General features: G+C 45.6%; 1 protein-coding gene across 1 annotated transcript; it reads left to right on the forward strand.

Annotated features, from left to right (window-relative positions):
• Positions 1 to 2206: 2206 nt before the first annotated feature.
• Positions 2207 to 9376, forward strand: TOPORS (topoisomerase I binding, arginine/serine-rich, E3 ubiquitin protein ligase). The gene is made up of 3 exons (XM_015414537.1): positions 2207 to 2344; positions 4343 to 6261; positions 8093 to 9376. The coding sequence occupies exons 1-3, from the start codon at positions 2273 to 2275 to the stop codon at positions 8955 to 8957; spliced, it is 2856 nt and encodes a 951-aa protein (XP_015270023.1). The 5' UTR covers positions 2207 to 2272; the 3' UTR covers positions 8958 to 9376.
• The last annotated feature ends 6922 nt before the right edge of the window (positions 9377 to 16298 follow it).

Consider the following 16298-nt stretch of genomic DNA (forward strand, 5'->3'; position numbering starts at 1 on the left):
TCTAGTTCAGCATCTTGTTTCCAAATCTTTCTGGGATGCACAGACTCAAATAGGGTTGCCAGGTCCCCCCCGGCCATCAGTGGGAGATGGAGGGATAGGGTTGGGAAAGTCATGGAAATTTGGGGGTGGACAGGGACTTCAGTGGGGTACAATCCATTTTCTCCAGCTGAACTGATCTCTGTAGTTTGGAGATCAGCTGTAATTCCAAAGGCTCTCCAGACCCCACCTGGAGGCTGGCATCCATAGACGCAGAGTATGAAGGCAACAGCTGCAGGATGACAATACTAGCCAAAGCCGTTGCACAGTTTGCCTTCAGAATAAGCTGGAAAAGGTAAAAGATTAATGAGCATGGAATGGTGATAGAAATGGGTCTTGAGTGCAAAAATTCCTGGGGAGGAATTCTGGCTTAGATCCATATAAAAGGGGAGTTGGACAATTTATGGAGAACGGGCCTCGTTGGCTAATAGACATAACTAAATAGGTCTTCTGAGTTCAGAGGCAGAATTGCGAGGTGTCAGTAAACAGTCAGCAGGTAAGGGCCATCCTCTGTGACTCCGCTGTGGGAACTTCGCTGTGGCAACTGCCTCGTTGCTACCGTAACACTGAGGCAGGGCTAGACGGACCGTTGTCTGATCCAGCAGGGCTACGTTTACGGCTAAATTAACAGCAAATTGGCATAGGCTTCCTTGGCTCTTATGACAGGTAAAAATGGGACCTTCACCTTCAGAGGCGATATCATTTGTTTATTAGTCCCGTCCCAGTATGTGATACTAATCAGGGCTCGAAGCACCCCTGCGTAAATGGTGACGGGGGTGACTCTCTGAGCCAGCAAGCCAAAGTTTAACATTCTGCTGCACAGCAACGCTCTGTCTCCAGAAAACACGGAGGCACCGTGCACCCTACCAGAAAGTATATCCACTCAAGTATCCGTCTGCTCACTTGCGCCATTCCGCCCGCAACGAGACTACAATAGTCACAAACTCGCCTCACTCGTGGATTTTGGGAAGTGGCGTCATCTGCTACGCCGGAAAGGGAACAATAAGGGCATGTAGAGTACGCGGCCATTTTTCTTGTGGGAACGAAAACAAACTCCAAGCTACCTGTCCGTTCCCACCAGGTTTTCTGGTTTAAAACAGTCAGACCCCGCCGTATGACGCCTTGAAAGTGACTCCCAGTAAATGTTACGGTCGCTGGAAGCAGCGTTGGTCCAAAGCAAAATCCAAGAAAATACTGTTTTTCTGTCTTCCTTTGGATGGTCCTAATTAAAAAAAGAGCGTGTACCCTATTGTGGAAATCTTTGGCCGAGTGAGGAGAGTCATGCCCAGTGAATGCATTGGGACCTTCTTTCTAGCAAACCTCCATCAGGCTCGGCTGCGGGGCTAAACTACGCCGTCGCTAATGTCCGATGCGTACCGACCCCTAACTCCTAAGCAATGCCGCGAGGGCTATACCATGTCGCCTTCCCTCTCCAAGGCTTCCTGCACTCGTTTAATTATAAGGCACTCACATGAAACACACTGATGCTCCCCTGGAGCACGGGTCCAGTACACGGGCTTGCGAGTTTCCAGGGTACCTCGATGCAAAAATCCCTTTTTTATGTAGGGCGTACTAAAACTAAGGACAGCGAGGTCATTTTGGCTCCCCCAGCTCTCCTTGGGGGCTCTTTAAAAAGTTATGGCCGCCGGCAGCTGCAATGGCCGTGGCGCGGCTGCTGCGGCGGTGGGGGACGAAACGTGCTGGCCGTGGATTCGTAGGGGCAAATTCCACCTCTCGCGTGTGATGTCCGAGGAAAGAGAACGGTGTTCACGCATACAGTTCTTTTAGCCTTTAAAGCACCACTAGACTTCCGGAGCTTTTTTCGGGGGCAGCATCTACATGCGGCTTTAATATCTGAGGTTCAACGCACGTCTGCCTCGTGGAGAGCCACAAGTGGGTTGTAGCACGCGAAAACTTACACCGGGATGAATGTGTTCTCGCTTTTACGGCGCAACAAAACTCCTTGAGCCCCTGACGTTTTATAAACTGGGGGGGGGGGGGGGCCGGCTTTTTATTTGATGACGGTAGTGGAGGCGGGGGGAATGACGTCACTGCCAGGGGCTGGATTTCGGAGGAAATGTGCCTATAGTAATATGTGTGGGGGTTGTGCGGGTGTTCTTTTTAACCTGCTAACCCGGAACGCCATTCTTCGCTATGGGTTCTGTATCCGGCTCGACCGGGGCAGGGCAGGAACGGCGGCAGCCGTCGTTATTGTTCGGTGTGTTGGCGAACGTCAATGTGTGAACCGAGGGAGCTGCGCACCCGAGCCGTTGGCTCCAACGGCCGCCGGCGCCAGCGATCTAAACCGGTGAGTGGTTTACGTTTATTTGTGAGGGAGAGTGATCGTTAGAACTTTGGGTCATCCGGGGTCTTTTCCGCGGCGTCGGCGTCTGTCTTCTTCCCATTTTTCGCCCCTCGAGCCTCGGCTTCTGCTGGGGAAGGCCGGCGCGAGCTCGGCGCTCGTGTGTGATTGATCGGTCCCTCTTGCTCCGCCGCTCGAGGCCTGGATCCGAGTCCCTCGCTTTCTTTCTTCCCCTCCCTCTCCCTGGTGGAATTTGGTAGGTTGTCGCCCGCCGGCCATTCTCTGCTCGCGCTGGAGGGAGACGCACCGCGGTGCTAAAGAATCTGCTCATGGGCTAGCAGTGCTCCAGGATTCTGCTCTTAGTTTGAAAAGCCGCTTTCAGTAGGCAGCGTGGAAGGGCTGGCTGGGGTTACCTCCTCTTTGTGGGGTGGGGGACAAAATGGCACTCTGCACCAGCTCAGAGGCAGGATTGTGAGAATTGCTGGAGAGTGATGGGGGGGGGATGTAGTCGCTTGTCTGACACAGTGCCATGGGTCGGGGGCTCCAGAAACTGTAATCAGAGCCCTGCTTAGTTCTTTGGGTAACCTTGGGCTACTCAAGCACTTAACAGCTAAACTGAATTCACTGGGTTGTTGTGAAGGTAGACAGAGGAGAAACCATGTATATATAATTTTGTGTATATAATTCACAACATAGGGATAAACCAAGGGGAAACCATGCTTCTTGGAAGAAAGGTGGGATAAATATTCCTTTTCTTAGGGGAGGCAGTCCTTCCCCCTCCAGTATGGTTAGGAGGTGTTACCTGTTTCTGAATTTTTGCTTTATTTGGAGGATTGTGTCACATAACTTATGTTAACCTGTAGCAACAGTCCTGTAAGGTAAGTCAGTAGTGCAGGTGGACGTTTGCTTGATGGTGAGAGAGTGTGGCGTCTCAGGTGAGTTAATTTTTTTAAAAAATGTTCAGGTCACATATATTTTCTTGCTGGGTGTCCCCAGGGTTCAGGGCCAGCACTTGTTTTAAATGCTTAGTTCTGAAATATTTGCAATAACAGGACGCTGTAACCAACGCTGTAAGCTGCAGTGAGCCCGCTCGCAGGGTATAAATCAAAATAATAAATAAATAAATTGTGTGCAGATTGAATATCGCTCTTTTACTGCTGAAGTGAGGTTTACTTCTGAGGTTTGGGTGGAAGGGCTTCTGGATCACATCTTGTGTTTTCTCTGACTGGCATTGGTGTACAGTTCTTGCTTTAGAAATGAGTGGCTGATTATCCCACTATACTGTAAAGGAGATTATAGAAAAATGCTCATCCACTGAGATTCATTAAAAGTTTGGAAATGTATTTAGTCTTGCAACTGATTTAAACAGGAAATACAGTCCTTTCCTGTAAAGTTGAACTAGATGCAAGTCAATCGAAAGTCTTCCTTATGCATAAGTTGTCAAGGAACTCATGAGTCCCAGAAAGAAAGGACTTGGGTTTCAGACAGGGAGCACATGCCCTATGAATGAAAAGTTCACTTTTGGTCTGGGCATCAGTATGGAGAAGACCTGAATCTCTTGTTGGAAGTACTTCTAGTTAAGTGGCCATGCCACTTGCCTGACCACGTTCCAAGAACATTTAGCCATAATGAATGACATTGCTAGATTATTGACCACTTCTAGTTGCTCAGAAGTAGCTCCACTGAGTTTAAGAGGTTTACTTCTAAACAAGTATGTCTAGCATAAATCACTTCCCTCTTAGTCCAAAGCACATTTGGTCAAAATTTCTGTTGATATTGGTGTAACTTAGTGACCAAAGAAGTATGCTGAGAATGGCACCCTTAACCATTCAGACATGCATATTTTCCTGAGGGGGGGGCAGTACAGAGTGGAACTTGTGACTTAAATTAGCTGGCACTTGTGTAATCTTTCTAGCTGTAGGGAAAAGATAAAATAGCACTGGTTTTGAACAGCAACAGTTGATGTCAAATATACATTGACGATAACTTCTTTTTCATTTGCAGAATATGGCACCAGCATCAGATGACTTTGGATCAGATGGCTTTTCGCCAAATGCTGGTACAGACAGACTGCATCAGGCAATGGCAACAGATACATCTCCAGACTCTAAATGTCCCATATGCTTGGACAGATTTGAAAATGTGGCCTACTTGAACCGTTGTTACCACAGATTCTGCTTTCGATGTGTGCAGGAGTGGTCCAAAAACAAAGCAGAATGCCCACTCTGCAAGCAGCCTTTTCACTCTATCATCCATAGTATGCGGTCTGATGACGACTTTAAGGAATATATTGTACGGCCTTCAGAGAATGGATCTTTTGCTAGTCCAAATGGGAGACGATTCCGTTACAGGACTACATTAACAAGGGAACGGCGTACATCAGTTTTTCCACGAAGAAATTCTTCATCACGAAGGATAGCATCTCCTCCAGACAATGGTATATTGTTTGAAAGCTTGTCGAGTCAACCACCAAGGCGCAGAGATGCAGAAATGCACCGGATGATGAGACGTCTTTCATCACTGCGACAGGCTAGCTTGGAAGGTAGATCTATGCGACAGATTCAAGAACAGGAGATTATTAACTTTCGAAGGGCTCTGTATCGCTCTGGTATACGTGTCAGAAACATTGAAGATGGAGGTCGTTATAGAGACATATCTGCTGAATTTTTTCGCAGGAATCCTGCCTGCCTTCACAGGCTGGTTCCATGGTTAAAGCGTGAGTTGACAGTCCTATTTGGTGCTCATGGTTCCTTAGTCAATATTGTACAACATATCATCATGAGCAATGTGACTAGATATGATGTGGAGAGCCAGGCATTTCTTGCTGATCTAAAACCTTTCTTACTGGATCGCACAGAACACTTTTTACATGAGTTCATTAGCTTTGCACGATGCCCTTTTAACATAGATGCCTATGATCAGCATGCAAACTATGATTGTCCTGCTCCATCGTATGAAGAAGGAAGCCGCTCCGATTCCTCCATCATTACAATCTCCCCAGATGAAGCGGATTCCCGAGACCCAGAACGTAATGCCTTCACAACTGGAATTGGCCAGGCACCCTGGGATGATGAAACACCAGGCCCCTCATACTCCAGTGCAGCAGAGCAAGTTAGTGCTTCTGTATCAGCCACCTTGGACACTTCAGAAAGCTCCGATGAAGAACCCTTGGCCAATGTATCTGAGTCACAAATGCAGTTGCCCGCTAGTGTGGAGACAAATGGCGACAGTGATGGCGCCTCTGATAACTGTGTTATCGTTGGCTACGTGAAGCCGCTAGCAGAGAGAACACCTGAACTTGTTGAGTTGTCTTCAGACTCTGAGGGATCAGTTGATGATGGTAAAAGTGAAGATGTGAACAAAGTGCAGCCTATCCAGTATCACAGTTTCAGTGATACCGATGCCAGTGGGTATGCATCGCCCTACTCTTTTGGGTCTAGGGACGACAGATCCAGTTTTAAGGGCAATATATCCCTCCCAAATAAGCTGAAATCCAAAAGGCATGAAAAGGAGAAAGCTAAAACAAGGGAGTCTGCTCCCAGGAATTGGCTGCAAAGATCTGCTGCAAAAAGAGGTGGAGGTGATGACAATGATGACTATGGATTATCCAAAAGGAGGAAATCTGAATCCTATTCGCGACATTCTTACAGCAGAGAACACCGTAGCATGAAAAGTAAGAGAAAGCATCGCAGTGTGGAAAAACGGAAAAGGAGACGGGATTACAGCAGGCATAAGCACAGGAGAGATAAGAAGAAGTCGCGAGATGAGAGTGTGTCCCGAAACAGCCAAGCGCTCTCTCTAAGTAGTGACAGCATTGTATCCCGAGATCTAAGCCGATCCAGATCCCGAAGCAACGACTATAGGAGAAGACGATCAAAAAGCAAGGACAGTGACTATTACCTAAGAGACAGTTACCAAAGCAGGTACAAATGGGAATATACTTTTTATAGAACAAGCACAGGCCGGGATGGTTATGAGTACAGGAGGCAGACTCAGACCAGAGCTCACTATTCAAGGCAGTCTTCTAGCCCAGACTACAAAGTTCAGTCTTTCTCTGAATAGACAGATAGTTGAAGTCTTAGAGGCCATAGTGAAAACAAGCCAGTCAGCCTAATGTTTGTCCCGGGCAAATTAGTAGAAACTGTAATTAAAGGTAGTTGTTAGGCACACAGAGGGAGAAAGCCTGTTGAGGGAAAATCACCATGGCTTCTGCAAAGGGAAGTCCTACCTCACCAACCCTTTTGGAGTTCTTTGAGAAAATGAACAAGTATGTAGACAACAGTGACCCCGTAGACATTATAGACTTGGACCTTCAAAAGGCTCTTGACAAAGTAACTCGCCAAAGACTCCTGGGTAAACTTAGCAGTCATGGGATAAGAGGACAGGTTCTCTTATGATTCAAAACTGGTTAAATGACAGGAAGCAAAGAGTAGGAATCAATGGACAGTTCTCACAGTGGAGGGAAGTAAGCAGTGGGGTCCCACAAGGATCAGTATTGGGGCCGGTACTATTTAATTTATTCATAAATGATCTGGAACTAGGGGTTAGTAGTGTAGGGCCAAGTGTGCAGATGACATGAAATTACACACGATGGTGAAAACCAAGGCTGGCCATGAAGAGCTACCTCCACAAACCGGGTGAGTGGGTGACAATGTGGCAAATAAAGTTCAATGTTGGTAAGTGTAAGGTGATGCACATTGGGACAAAAAAAATCCCAACTTCCAAGTATAGCCTAATGGGGTCTGAACTTCCTGAGACTGAAAAAGATCTCGGGGTCATAGTCAGTGTTCCCTCTAAGCTGAGTTAGTGTGAGCTAGCTCACAGTTTTTTAGCCTCCGGCTCGCACATTTTTGTCTTAGCTCAGGAAGGAGGGCTCCAGAGCAAACTAATTTATGCAGTAGCCAAATTGCTCGCTCACAACTTTAATGCCAGCAGCTCGCAAAGCGGAATCCTTGCTCACAAGACTCCACAGCTTAGAGGGAACATTGGTCATAGTGGATGGTTCAAAGAAAATGTCAGTGCAGTGTGCTGCTGCGTTGAAAAAGGTAAACTCTATGTTAGGGATTATTAAGAAAGGGATTAAAAATAAAACAGCTGATATTGTAATGTCCCTCTATAGATCTGTGGTGTGGCCTCATTTGGAATACTGTGTTCAGTTCTGGTCACTGTACGTAAAAAAGGGTATTGCAGAGGTGGGAAAAGTACAGAGGAGGGCAACCAAGAAGTCTTGGGGTTGGAGCACCTTCCCTATGAGGAAAGGCTGAAGAGTCTGGGACTTTTCAGTTTAAAAAAGAGATGACTAAGGGGGGGACGGGACATGATAGAGGTTTATAAATTATGTATGGGGTGGAGAGAGTTGACAAGGAGAAATTGTTCTTCCTCTCCCAAAATACTAGAACAATAGGTTCATGAAGGAAATACTTCTTTACACAGAGAATGATTAAAATGTGGAACTTGCTGCTAAAAGATGTAGTGATGGCCATAGGGATAAACAGCTTTAAAAGGGGATTAGATAGATTCATGGAGGAAAAGTGGTACTAGCCATGATGACTGAGGGGAACCTCCACATTCGGAGGCACTAAACCTCTGGATCCCATCAGGGGAAGGTTTCAGCCTCTAGGCCCTATTTTTGGCCCTCTAGAGGAAATGGTTGGCTGCTGTGTGAGACAGGATGCTGGACTAGATCGACTGCCGGTCTGATCCAGCAGGGCTCTTCTTATGTTCTCACGTTCTTATGTATGTTCTTATGTTCAGATATTACTACTATGAAAGGCGCAGGTCAAGAAGCCGATCCAGCAGCAGATCTAGGACTCCTTCTATGGGGTCAGAGAGAATCCGATCCGAAAAGCCCAGTGGCAAAAGGAAGTATAAGACTCGCCATTTAGAGAGTGCTCACAGAGGCAGCGAAGAAACCTCTTCTACTAAAGAACGAAATGTCCTTCAGGAGCCTTTGCCGAAATGCAAGAACGGTTACAAAAGAAAAGATAGCTTTTCAGACGTTCAGCTGGACCCGGAGAGCCACCCCAAAAAGAGGAGGAAAAGGTCAAGAAGCCCAAGTGTGGAAATCATTTATGAAGGGAAAGCCACTGATGCTAGGCATCATAAGAAGAAAAGGAAAAGGGGGAAGAGATCGCACAAAAGCCACAAAAGCTGCTCTACATTTTCTTCACCTGTTGTCATTACAATTGACAGTGACAGTGGCAAGGAGCCTGAAAACCAGGGGAATACGGAGTATGATAGCAGCTTTTCCTGGAGTCCCATAGTGCCACAAAACGAGAGGGATACAGAGTCTCTATGCTCCCTCTTGGAAAACCGAGACTGCAGGTTTGATGGAACTGATGAATCAGAAAGTATAGACAAGGACAGTAATGTTCCCGCCACTGCAGGAGATACACGAGATGAGATTCTAGATGGAGTTTTACAGCTCCAGGATACCCCCAATGGACATACATCTGATGTGTCAGATGATCGGTCTTTTGACACAGGGAGTCAACCTCGCAATGTAGAAGCTGAGTTATCAAACCAGTTGCAATCTGTCAGAACGTCTTTGCTATTAAGACTTTCAAAGAAACTGCTTGAACATTCACGTGCTCGGGACTCACCAGACCAGAAAGTATAACTTTGTACATAATTGTTTTTAAACAAAAAAGCAGCGGGGACTCTTTCAATTAGATTTTTCCAAAAAGCAAAAACTAAAACAAAAACCACACTCTTGTGGTTTGTTTGCTAAAGTTTATGAAATTACTTCTGTGCGAAGTATCTCTCATCCTTGAATTTTTGCACTTAAATCCATGAATGTTGCTTGCAGTTTTTGAACTACATGTTAAACAATTTCCTGTGTCACAAAACAATACTGTAATATTCCTCTGTAATATAGATCCCCTGATATGTCACTGTTTTTAAAATTGTAAAGTTAGGACATAATTTTGATGGTTGCATTTTTTATTCATGTAAAGGAAAAAAAGAAATTCAGGTTTCATTTTGCCATAGCCTTGATTTATATAGGTTACTTTGCTCTGGGCCAGTAAGGATCCATGACTGCTGTAAATATATCGGTTCAGACTGCTAGTTAAAAATACAGATTTCACAAGAGTTTCAATAAAGATTTTCCTGAAATGTGCTTTAGATCAAAGTAATAGCTTTGTTTCCTGTGCAGCGCTTGCTTTTTCAGTTTCTGAAATGTCATTGCATAGAGTGCTATTGCAAAAGAAATTTTGCTGATTAATTTAAAAACAAAAACACTGGATTATTGGGTAATTCTAGTTATAATTAGTTTTCAGTAGTGGGATGTCGACAAATAGTAGAAATTTAGAGATGTGTGGGTGGATTGAAGGACTGCCACCCCTGGGAACCTGTGTGGCTGTCATGTCAGACGCTGGAATCTATATGTGATCCCACGCTCTTTCCGTGAGGGCATATGCTGTGAGGTTTATCCCGATCTCGTGCACCTATGGCTTTAATACTTGACTCAGCCTTTTAAAAACTACTGTGGTACAGCCCTGACCTGGATAGCCCAGGCAAGCCCAAGCTTGGAGGTTAAGCAGGGCTGACCCTGGCAAGTACTTGGAAGGAAGACCACCAACGAATACCAGGGGTGGGACACAAAGGCAGACAATATCAAGCTACCTCTCTGAAACATCCTAGCCCCACTCGGTGTCACCAGAAGTCAGCATGATTTCCAGGCACACAAGCACACACACAAATACAAAAAAAACCAAACCCCTACTGTGGTACTAATTGTGCATAAAACTTTGCATCGGCATGAGTAGAATGGAGTCATGGCACCTGTACCCCATGGATCTCACCGTTTTTAAGGATCCACAACACTTTTTTTGTTTTTATTGCAACAGACTAACATGGATTCCCCCTGGAGTTTGCATCAATATGAGGTAGTTCTACAAAGAACATAAGAACATAAGAGACGCCAATGTTGGATCAGGCCAAAGGCCCATCCAGTCCAACACTCTGTGTCACACAGTGGCCAGAAATACCAGTGCCATCAGGAGGTCCAGCAGTGGGGCCAGGACATTAGAAGCCCTCCCACTGTTGACCCCCCCCAAGCACCAAGAAGACAGAGCATCACTTGCCCCAGAGCCCCTAGCTATACCTTGTGGCTAATAGCCACTGATGGACCTCTGCTCCATATGCTTATCTAATTCCCTTTTGAAGCCGTCCATGCTTGTAGCACCCACCACTTCCTGTGGCAGTGAATTCCAAGTGTTAATCACTCTTTGGGTGAAGAAGGACGTCCTTAAAGAGCCCTAAGCGCTTTAACCTTTCCTCATAGGGAAAGTGTTCCAACCCTTTTATCATTCGAGTTGCCCTTTTCTGCACTTTTTCCAAAGCTATAATATCCTTTTTAAGGTGTGGTGCCCAGAACTGCACACAGTATTCCAAATGAGGTCTCACCATTGATTTATATAGGGGCATTATTATATTGGCTGATCTGTTTTCAATACCCTTCCTAATAATCCCCAGCATAGCATTGGCCTTCTTTATTGCAGTCACACACTGTCTCGACATTTTCAGTGAGTTATCCACTACAACTCCAAGATCTCTCTCTTGCTCAGTCTCTGCCAGTTCAGACCCCATCAATGTGTATTTATATTTAGGATTTTTGGCTCCAATGTGCATCACCTTGCACTTGGCCACATTGAACCCCATTTGCCATGTTGACGCCCACTCGCCCATCCTTGACAGATCCCCTTGGAGTGCCTCACAATCCTCACTGGTTTTCACCACCCTGAACAACTTTGTATCATCCGCAAATTTAGCCACTTCACTGCTTACTCCCATCTCCAAATCATTTATGAACAAGTTAAAAAGCAGTGGACCAAGTACTGATCCCTGCGGTACCCCACTGCTTACCACCCTCCACTGAGAAAATTTCCCACCTACACTCACTCTCTGTTTTCTATGAACTAGCCAGTTTTTGATCCATAAAAGAACTTGTCCTTCTATCCCATGATTTTTGAGCTTACTTAGGAGCCTTTGATGAGGAACTTTATCAAAAGCTTTCTGGAAGTCAAGGTAAATAATATCTATTGGATCCCCCTTGTCCACATGTTTGTTCACCCCCTCAAAGAACACTAACAGGTTAGTGAGACAAGATCTTCCCTTACAGAAACCGTGCTGAGTCTGCCTCAATAGGTTTTGTTCATCTATGTGCCTACTAATTCTTTCCTTAATAATGGTTTCCACCAATTTACCCGGTATTGACGTCAGACTGACTGGCCTGTAATTTCCCGGATCTCCTCTGGAACCCTTTTTAAAGATGGGAGTGACATTAGCTACCTTCCAATCCTCAGGAATGGAGGCAGATTTTAAGGAAAGATTACATATCTTTGTCAGGAGATCTACAAGTTCACATTTGAGTTCTTTCAGAACTCTCGGATGTATGCCATCTGGGCCTGGTGATTTTTCAGTTTTTAAGTTGTCTATCAGTTTTAGGACCTCCTCTCTCGTCACCTCAATCTGACTCAGGTCTTCAGAATATCTCCACCATGAATGAATTCTGCCCTTTTAGCCGTTTATATGCTTTTGGGTGTGCTCATCTTTGGAAGCCGTATATTGCGCTGTATCTTTTGCCGCTCAGCCTAATACCTATCGACCTGTGTTGCATTCAGTGGGACATGCTGCCTGCCAAGTATACTTGGGGTTCTGGGTCTGGGGTCATTTTATAACCCGCTCAAATGCCTTCAGTGCAAAATGAATCTTGGTTGGTGACTTATTATTGGGTAGCTCATTGCTGAGTGAAATCGAGATGAGTAGCAGTGCTATGATGCCTTCGAGACATATACTTGAGCTGATGGTTAGGGTATGGCTCAGTTCAGACATTGCACAAAAAAACTAGGATTTATTTTGACTTTGGTTAATATGATTGTCTGAATACAGGCCTGTCCACTAACTAAGCTTGGTTAGCATCATCAAACCAGGATCTCACCTTGGTTGATTAACAGCACAATGTATAAAAGCAGGCATTTTGGCTTAATTTAATTGTGATGTCACTACAGGGCTACAGAGAGAAGGGAATGAAGCCACCATTTGTAGGCAAGCCATGGTTTGGATGGCCACCTGCCACAATCTAACCATAGGTTAAAATAAACTGACTCAGTGTGATATCTGAACTGAACCCACGTATAAGAATTGTATTCATATGTTCCCGGTTTACTTGTTTTGGCTTGCGTTGCTTGAGACTTCAGTTCTCCCTGAATAGCAGACTTTATTTTCTACCGTACACTAGCCTTTGTGTGTGAGTGTATATGGCTCCCACTTGTTGGTTTGCTTCAAGCAGCAGGATGCACAACTTCACTGTAATGTAGTTCTTTGTCAATACATTTTGGCAGGGCTATTTTTGGGCAGGAACGGAGTTCCAGCTGGCTCCCAAATTGGCCATGCCCAGCAGGAACTCATTAGCATAATAGGCCACACCCAACAGCAGAAACTCATTAGGATTGGCTACAATTAGGGGTGTGTGGCCTAACATGCAAAGGAGTTCCTGCTCCAAAAAAAAGCCCTGGGTTTTGTCAACGAACAAGGTAAAGAGAATAAGAAGCAAAAGGTGGGTATGGCTGGATGACCACACTTCTGGTAACAGGGCCTAACATGCGAATGAGCTGTGCTGTCAGGGGTGTGGACTAATATGCTAATGAGTTCCTGCTGTTGGGTATGGTCTATTATACTAATGAGTTCCTGCTGGGCTTTTTCTATAAAAAAAGCCCTGCATTTTCGCCTTTTTCCTATTGGGAAATTGAAATACTGAAGCCTGATAAAGGGCCAATATTAAAAACCTAGTGCAAGCTTATTATATGCAAAAATACATGTATTAGAAAGACAGTTAAAAACATATAAGAGCCCAATAAAAGCCTCATTACAAAGTGGAAGTGGCCTGAACACAAAGGCCAATAAAAGTGACCTGACTCATGTCTGCCCATTAGGGGCCTTCTTCAGAGGTCAAACAATTTGAGGTACAGATAGACATGTTACAGTGTTACATATTAGAATGAAATAACCAAAAAGGTAATACTGGACCAAAAAAGGGAAGCTGTAGGAAAGAAAATTGAATATGAATAATCAAATAATTTTTTTTTTTACTTGCGGTGTGGTAAAATGGCTATATTACCGACTTAAGCAGCAAGATTAATCGACACAAGACAAGGATGTTGATAAGGCCTCTGAAGAGGAGAGTCCTGTGTCTTGTGCCAAATGCAAAGCTGTTGAATTAGAACATCTAAAAAAATAAAATATATTTTAAAAGCTAGTACAGTAAATAGAAGTCAATATAGTAACTGAAACTGAAAAATCAATAATGTAAAAATGACCTTCTGGTCCAGAAAATACCTATGTGACTATTTAATCAGAGCTGGAATGTCATCAACAAAAAGCATTGCTATTGAGCAGGTGTGGTTAACTTTTATAGTTTGATGCTGGATGGTACAATCCTAGTAAAATGCTTAGTCATGGCTGATGCCGTCTCAAAGGAATGCTTAGTCATGGTTACACATAGGCTCACTAGTAGTGTGGTAGTAGATACAGACATTAAATCTATTTGAACATTAAATCAATTTAACACAGGATCAGCAAAACAAATATTAAACTGTCATAGATACACACTACTTACCAGTAGTCCACTTGTTCATTCAAGGCATAGGGAGTTAAATATTGAAGAGCATGAATCCAAAATAGTTATTTGGCCTTCAAACGCTCAATAAGCTGGAAATTACCAGCCCAGACTTGTTCCAATGCCAAGAAGAGAAGGTCTCTGCTGCTGTGGCCAACTGCTGTAAAATGATTCACCAATGGAGCATTCTTTTCAGATAGATGCAGCTTTTATACTCCCCTATCCTTATCTTAGCTGCGGTGGCTCAAGTGGTTAAGACGCTGAACTGCAGGCTGTGGAAGGTCGGTAGTTCAGCAGTTCGAGATCCGAGTGTGCTGCATGACGGAATGAGCTCCCGTCTCTAGTTCCAGCTCCTGCCAACCTAGCAGTTCGAAAGCAAGAAATTGCAAGTAGATAAATAGGTACCACTTCAGTGGGAAGGTAACAGCGTTCCGTGTGCCTTGGTGTTTAGTCATGCCGGCCACATGACCACGGAAATGTCTTCGGACAGTGCTGACTCCTCAGCTTTGAAACAGATGAGCACCGCAACCCTAGTGTCAGATTCGACTGGCTTTCGAGCAAGGGAACCTTTACCTTTACCTTTATCCTTATCTTAATTGGTCTAGACATATACCCCACATAGATAAGATCATAGTTACATGCAACTGCATATATGAGGTTCCTTGAAGGTAAAGAATGTTTTAATAGACTTTCTTTGCTTAAGAGAGTAATAGCAAAAATCTGTGTGAACCATCAGGTCACAAACTGCACATCCCCCAGATGGAAAATTGCCAGCTGGTATGCTCCTTACCATCCACTTCACTCTGTGTTACAGGGGATAATTTTAAACTGCTTCTAAGTGTAACTGTGGATAGATTGTGGTCCAATCTACTTGGGTCTCTAGATAAGATCACAGGGCAGGCTTTACAGCAGCCTTTCTGTGGGTTGCTGCTTTGTACAGTGTATGTGTTGTAAAGCACTGCTGCTTTTTTCTTACTGTGGTTTCATCATCACACATGAGATTTTAAATTATGAGCAAAATGCAAGGGATGAAGCAGTAAATAAAGCAGTATGGATTGGGAGCAGACTAGAATTTGAAGATTGAGAGTAGGGCAGTAAAGGAGAACTGTGTGAGGAATACCTAAATATAGAGAGAGGTGGAGATCCTTATGGAAACAAAATAAATTTTAGAAGACTTTGAGTCAAGATGGAACCTAGACTGCCTGGTGCTAAATAATCACATAGATGCACCAGGCATTTCAGAAGCTTGATAGAACATTCCTAGCTATCATGAACTGGCTTAGTGGTAGAACAAATTTAGAGTCCAGTGGCACCTTTAAGACCAACAAAGGTGTGTCCGCTGACCGCCACCAGAGGCCAGCGCACATGCCTGAGCTTCAATCCGGCTTAACAATAGGGACTAGGATGGGGGAACCAATGGGACCGTGGTGGGAGATTCAAACCCGCCAATGGGACCCAGGGGTGTGTCCCCTGGTCGTGTATCCCCTGGTCGTGTATATAGTTGGCCTGCCGGACGTTGTGTGGTGTCTTTTGTTGTGTACCTAATAAAGCGTGCTATGCACTACGTCGTTGTTTGTCGTTCGTCCATGCGGCAACCCACTACACAATAATGGCGACGAGGATGGGATTCAGCCGCAACTGAGCCGGGCCGTCGTGAGGGACCGAGAGAACGCGAAGCAGCAGCGATCCGATGAGCGATCCAGCCGCCGAGGCCGCTTCTCTCCCATCCGCTCCGACGCGCACAATGGCGACTACATCAGGGCTCGGGCTGCTGCCGCCCTTCAACACAGCCCGTCCGCAAGACTGGCCAGCCTGGGTCAGTGGCGTCAAGTCCGCACTAGCATTTTACGATGTGACGGACGGCAAGAAAAGAGGATTCCTCCTGGCCTCCTGTGGCACCGCAGTCGTGTCCCTGGCCGAAAGGTTGCTGTCCCCGACGGATCTCGACTCCTGCACCTTCGACCAGATCGTCACTGCGGGGCAAAATTACTACGCACCCAAACCAACGGAGCTGACCTGCAGGGTGACCTTCTACATCCGCAACCAGCTGGGCAGAGAGACCGCCGCAGAGTTCCTTGCGGAGCTGCGCCATCTTGCCACCGACTGCAACTTCGGGGCACATCTGGATGATGCCCTCCATGACCACTTCGTCATGGGCCTGCGAGAGGAGAAGCTCAGGCGGAGAATCATGGAGAAGGAGAAGTGCGACCTCAAAGAGGCTCTCGCCCCCGCCATCGCGTGGGAAAGGTCGCACACTGCCCCGACCACAGCCCTCCAGGTCGAGCCAGAAACCCCCGAGGAGCAGGACGTCCACCGGGCCTACGGAGGGGCCCGGCAGCG

Source organism: Gekko japonicus, unplaced genomic scaffold, assembly GCF_001447785.1.
Source record: "Gekko japonicus isolate JY-2015 unplaced genomic scaffold, Gekko_japonicus_V1.1 scaffold492, whole genome shotgun sequence".
Taxonomy (NCBI): Eukaryota; Metazoa; Chordata; class Lepidosauria; order Squamata; family Gekkonidae; genus Gekko; species Gekko japonicus.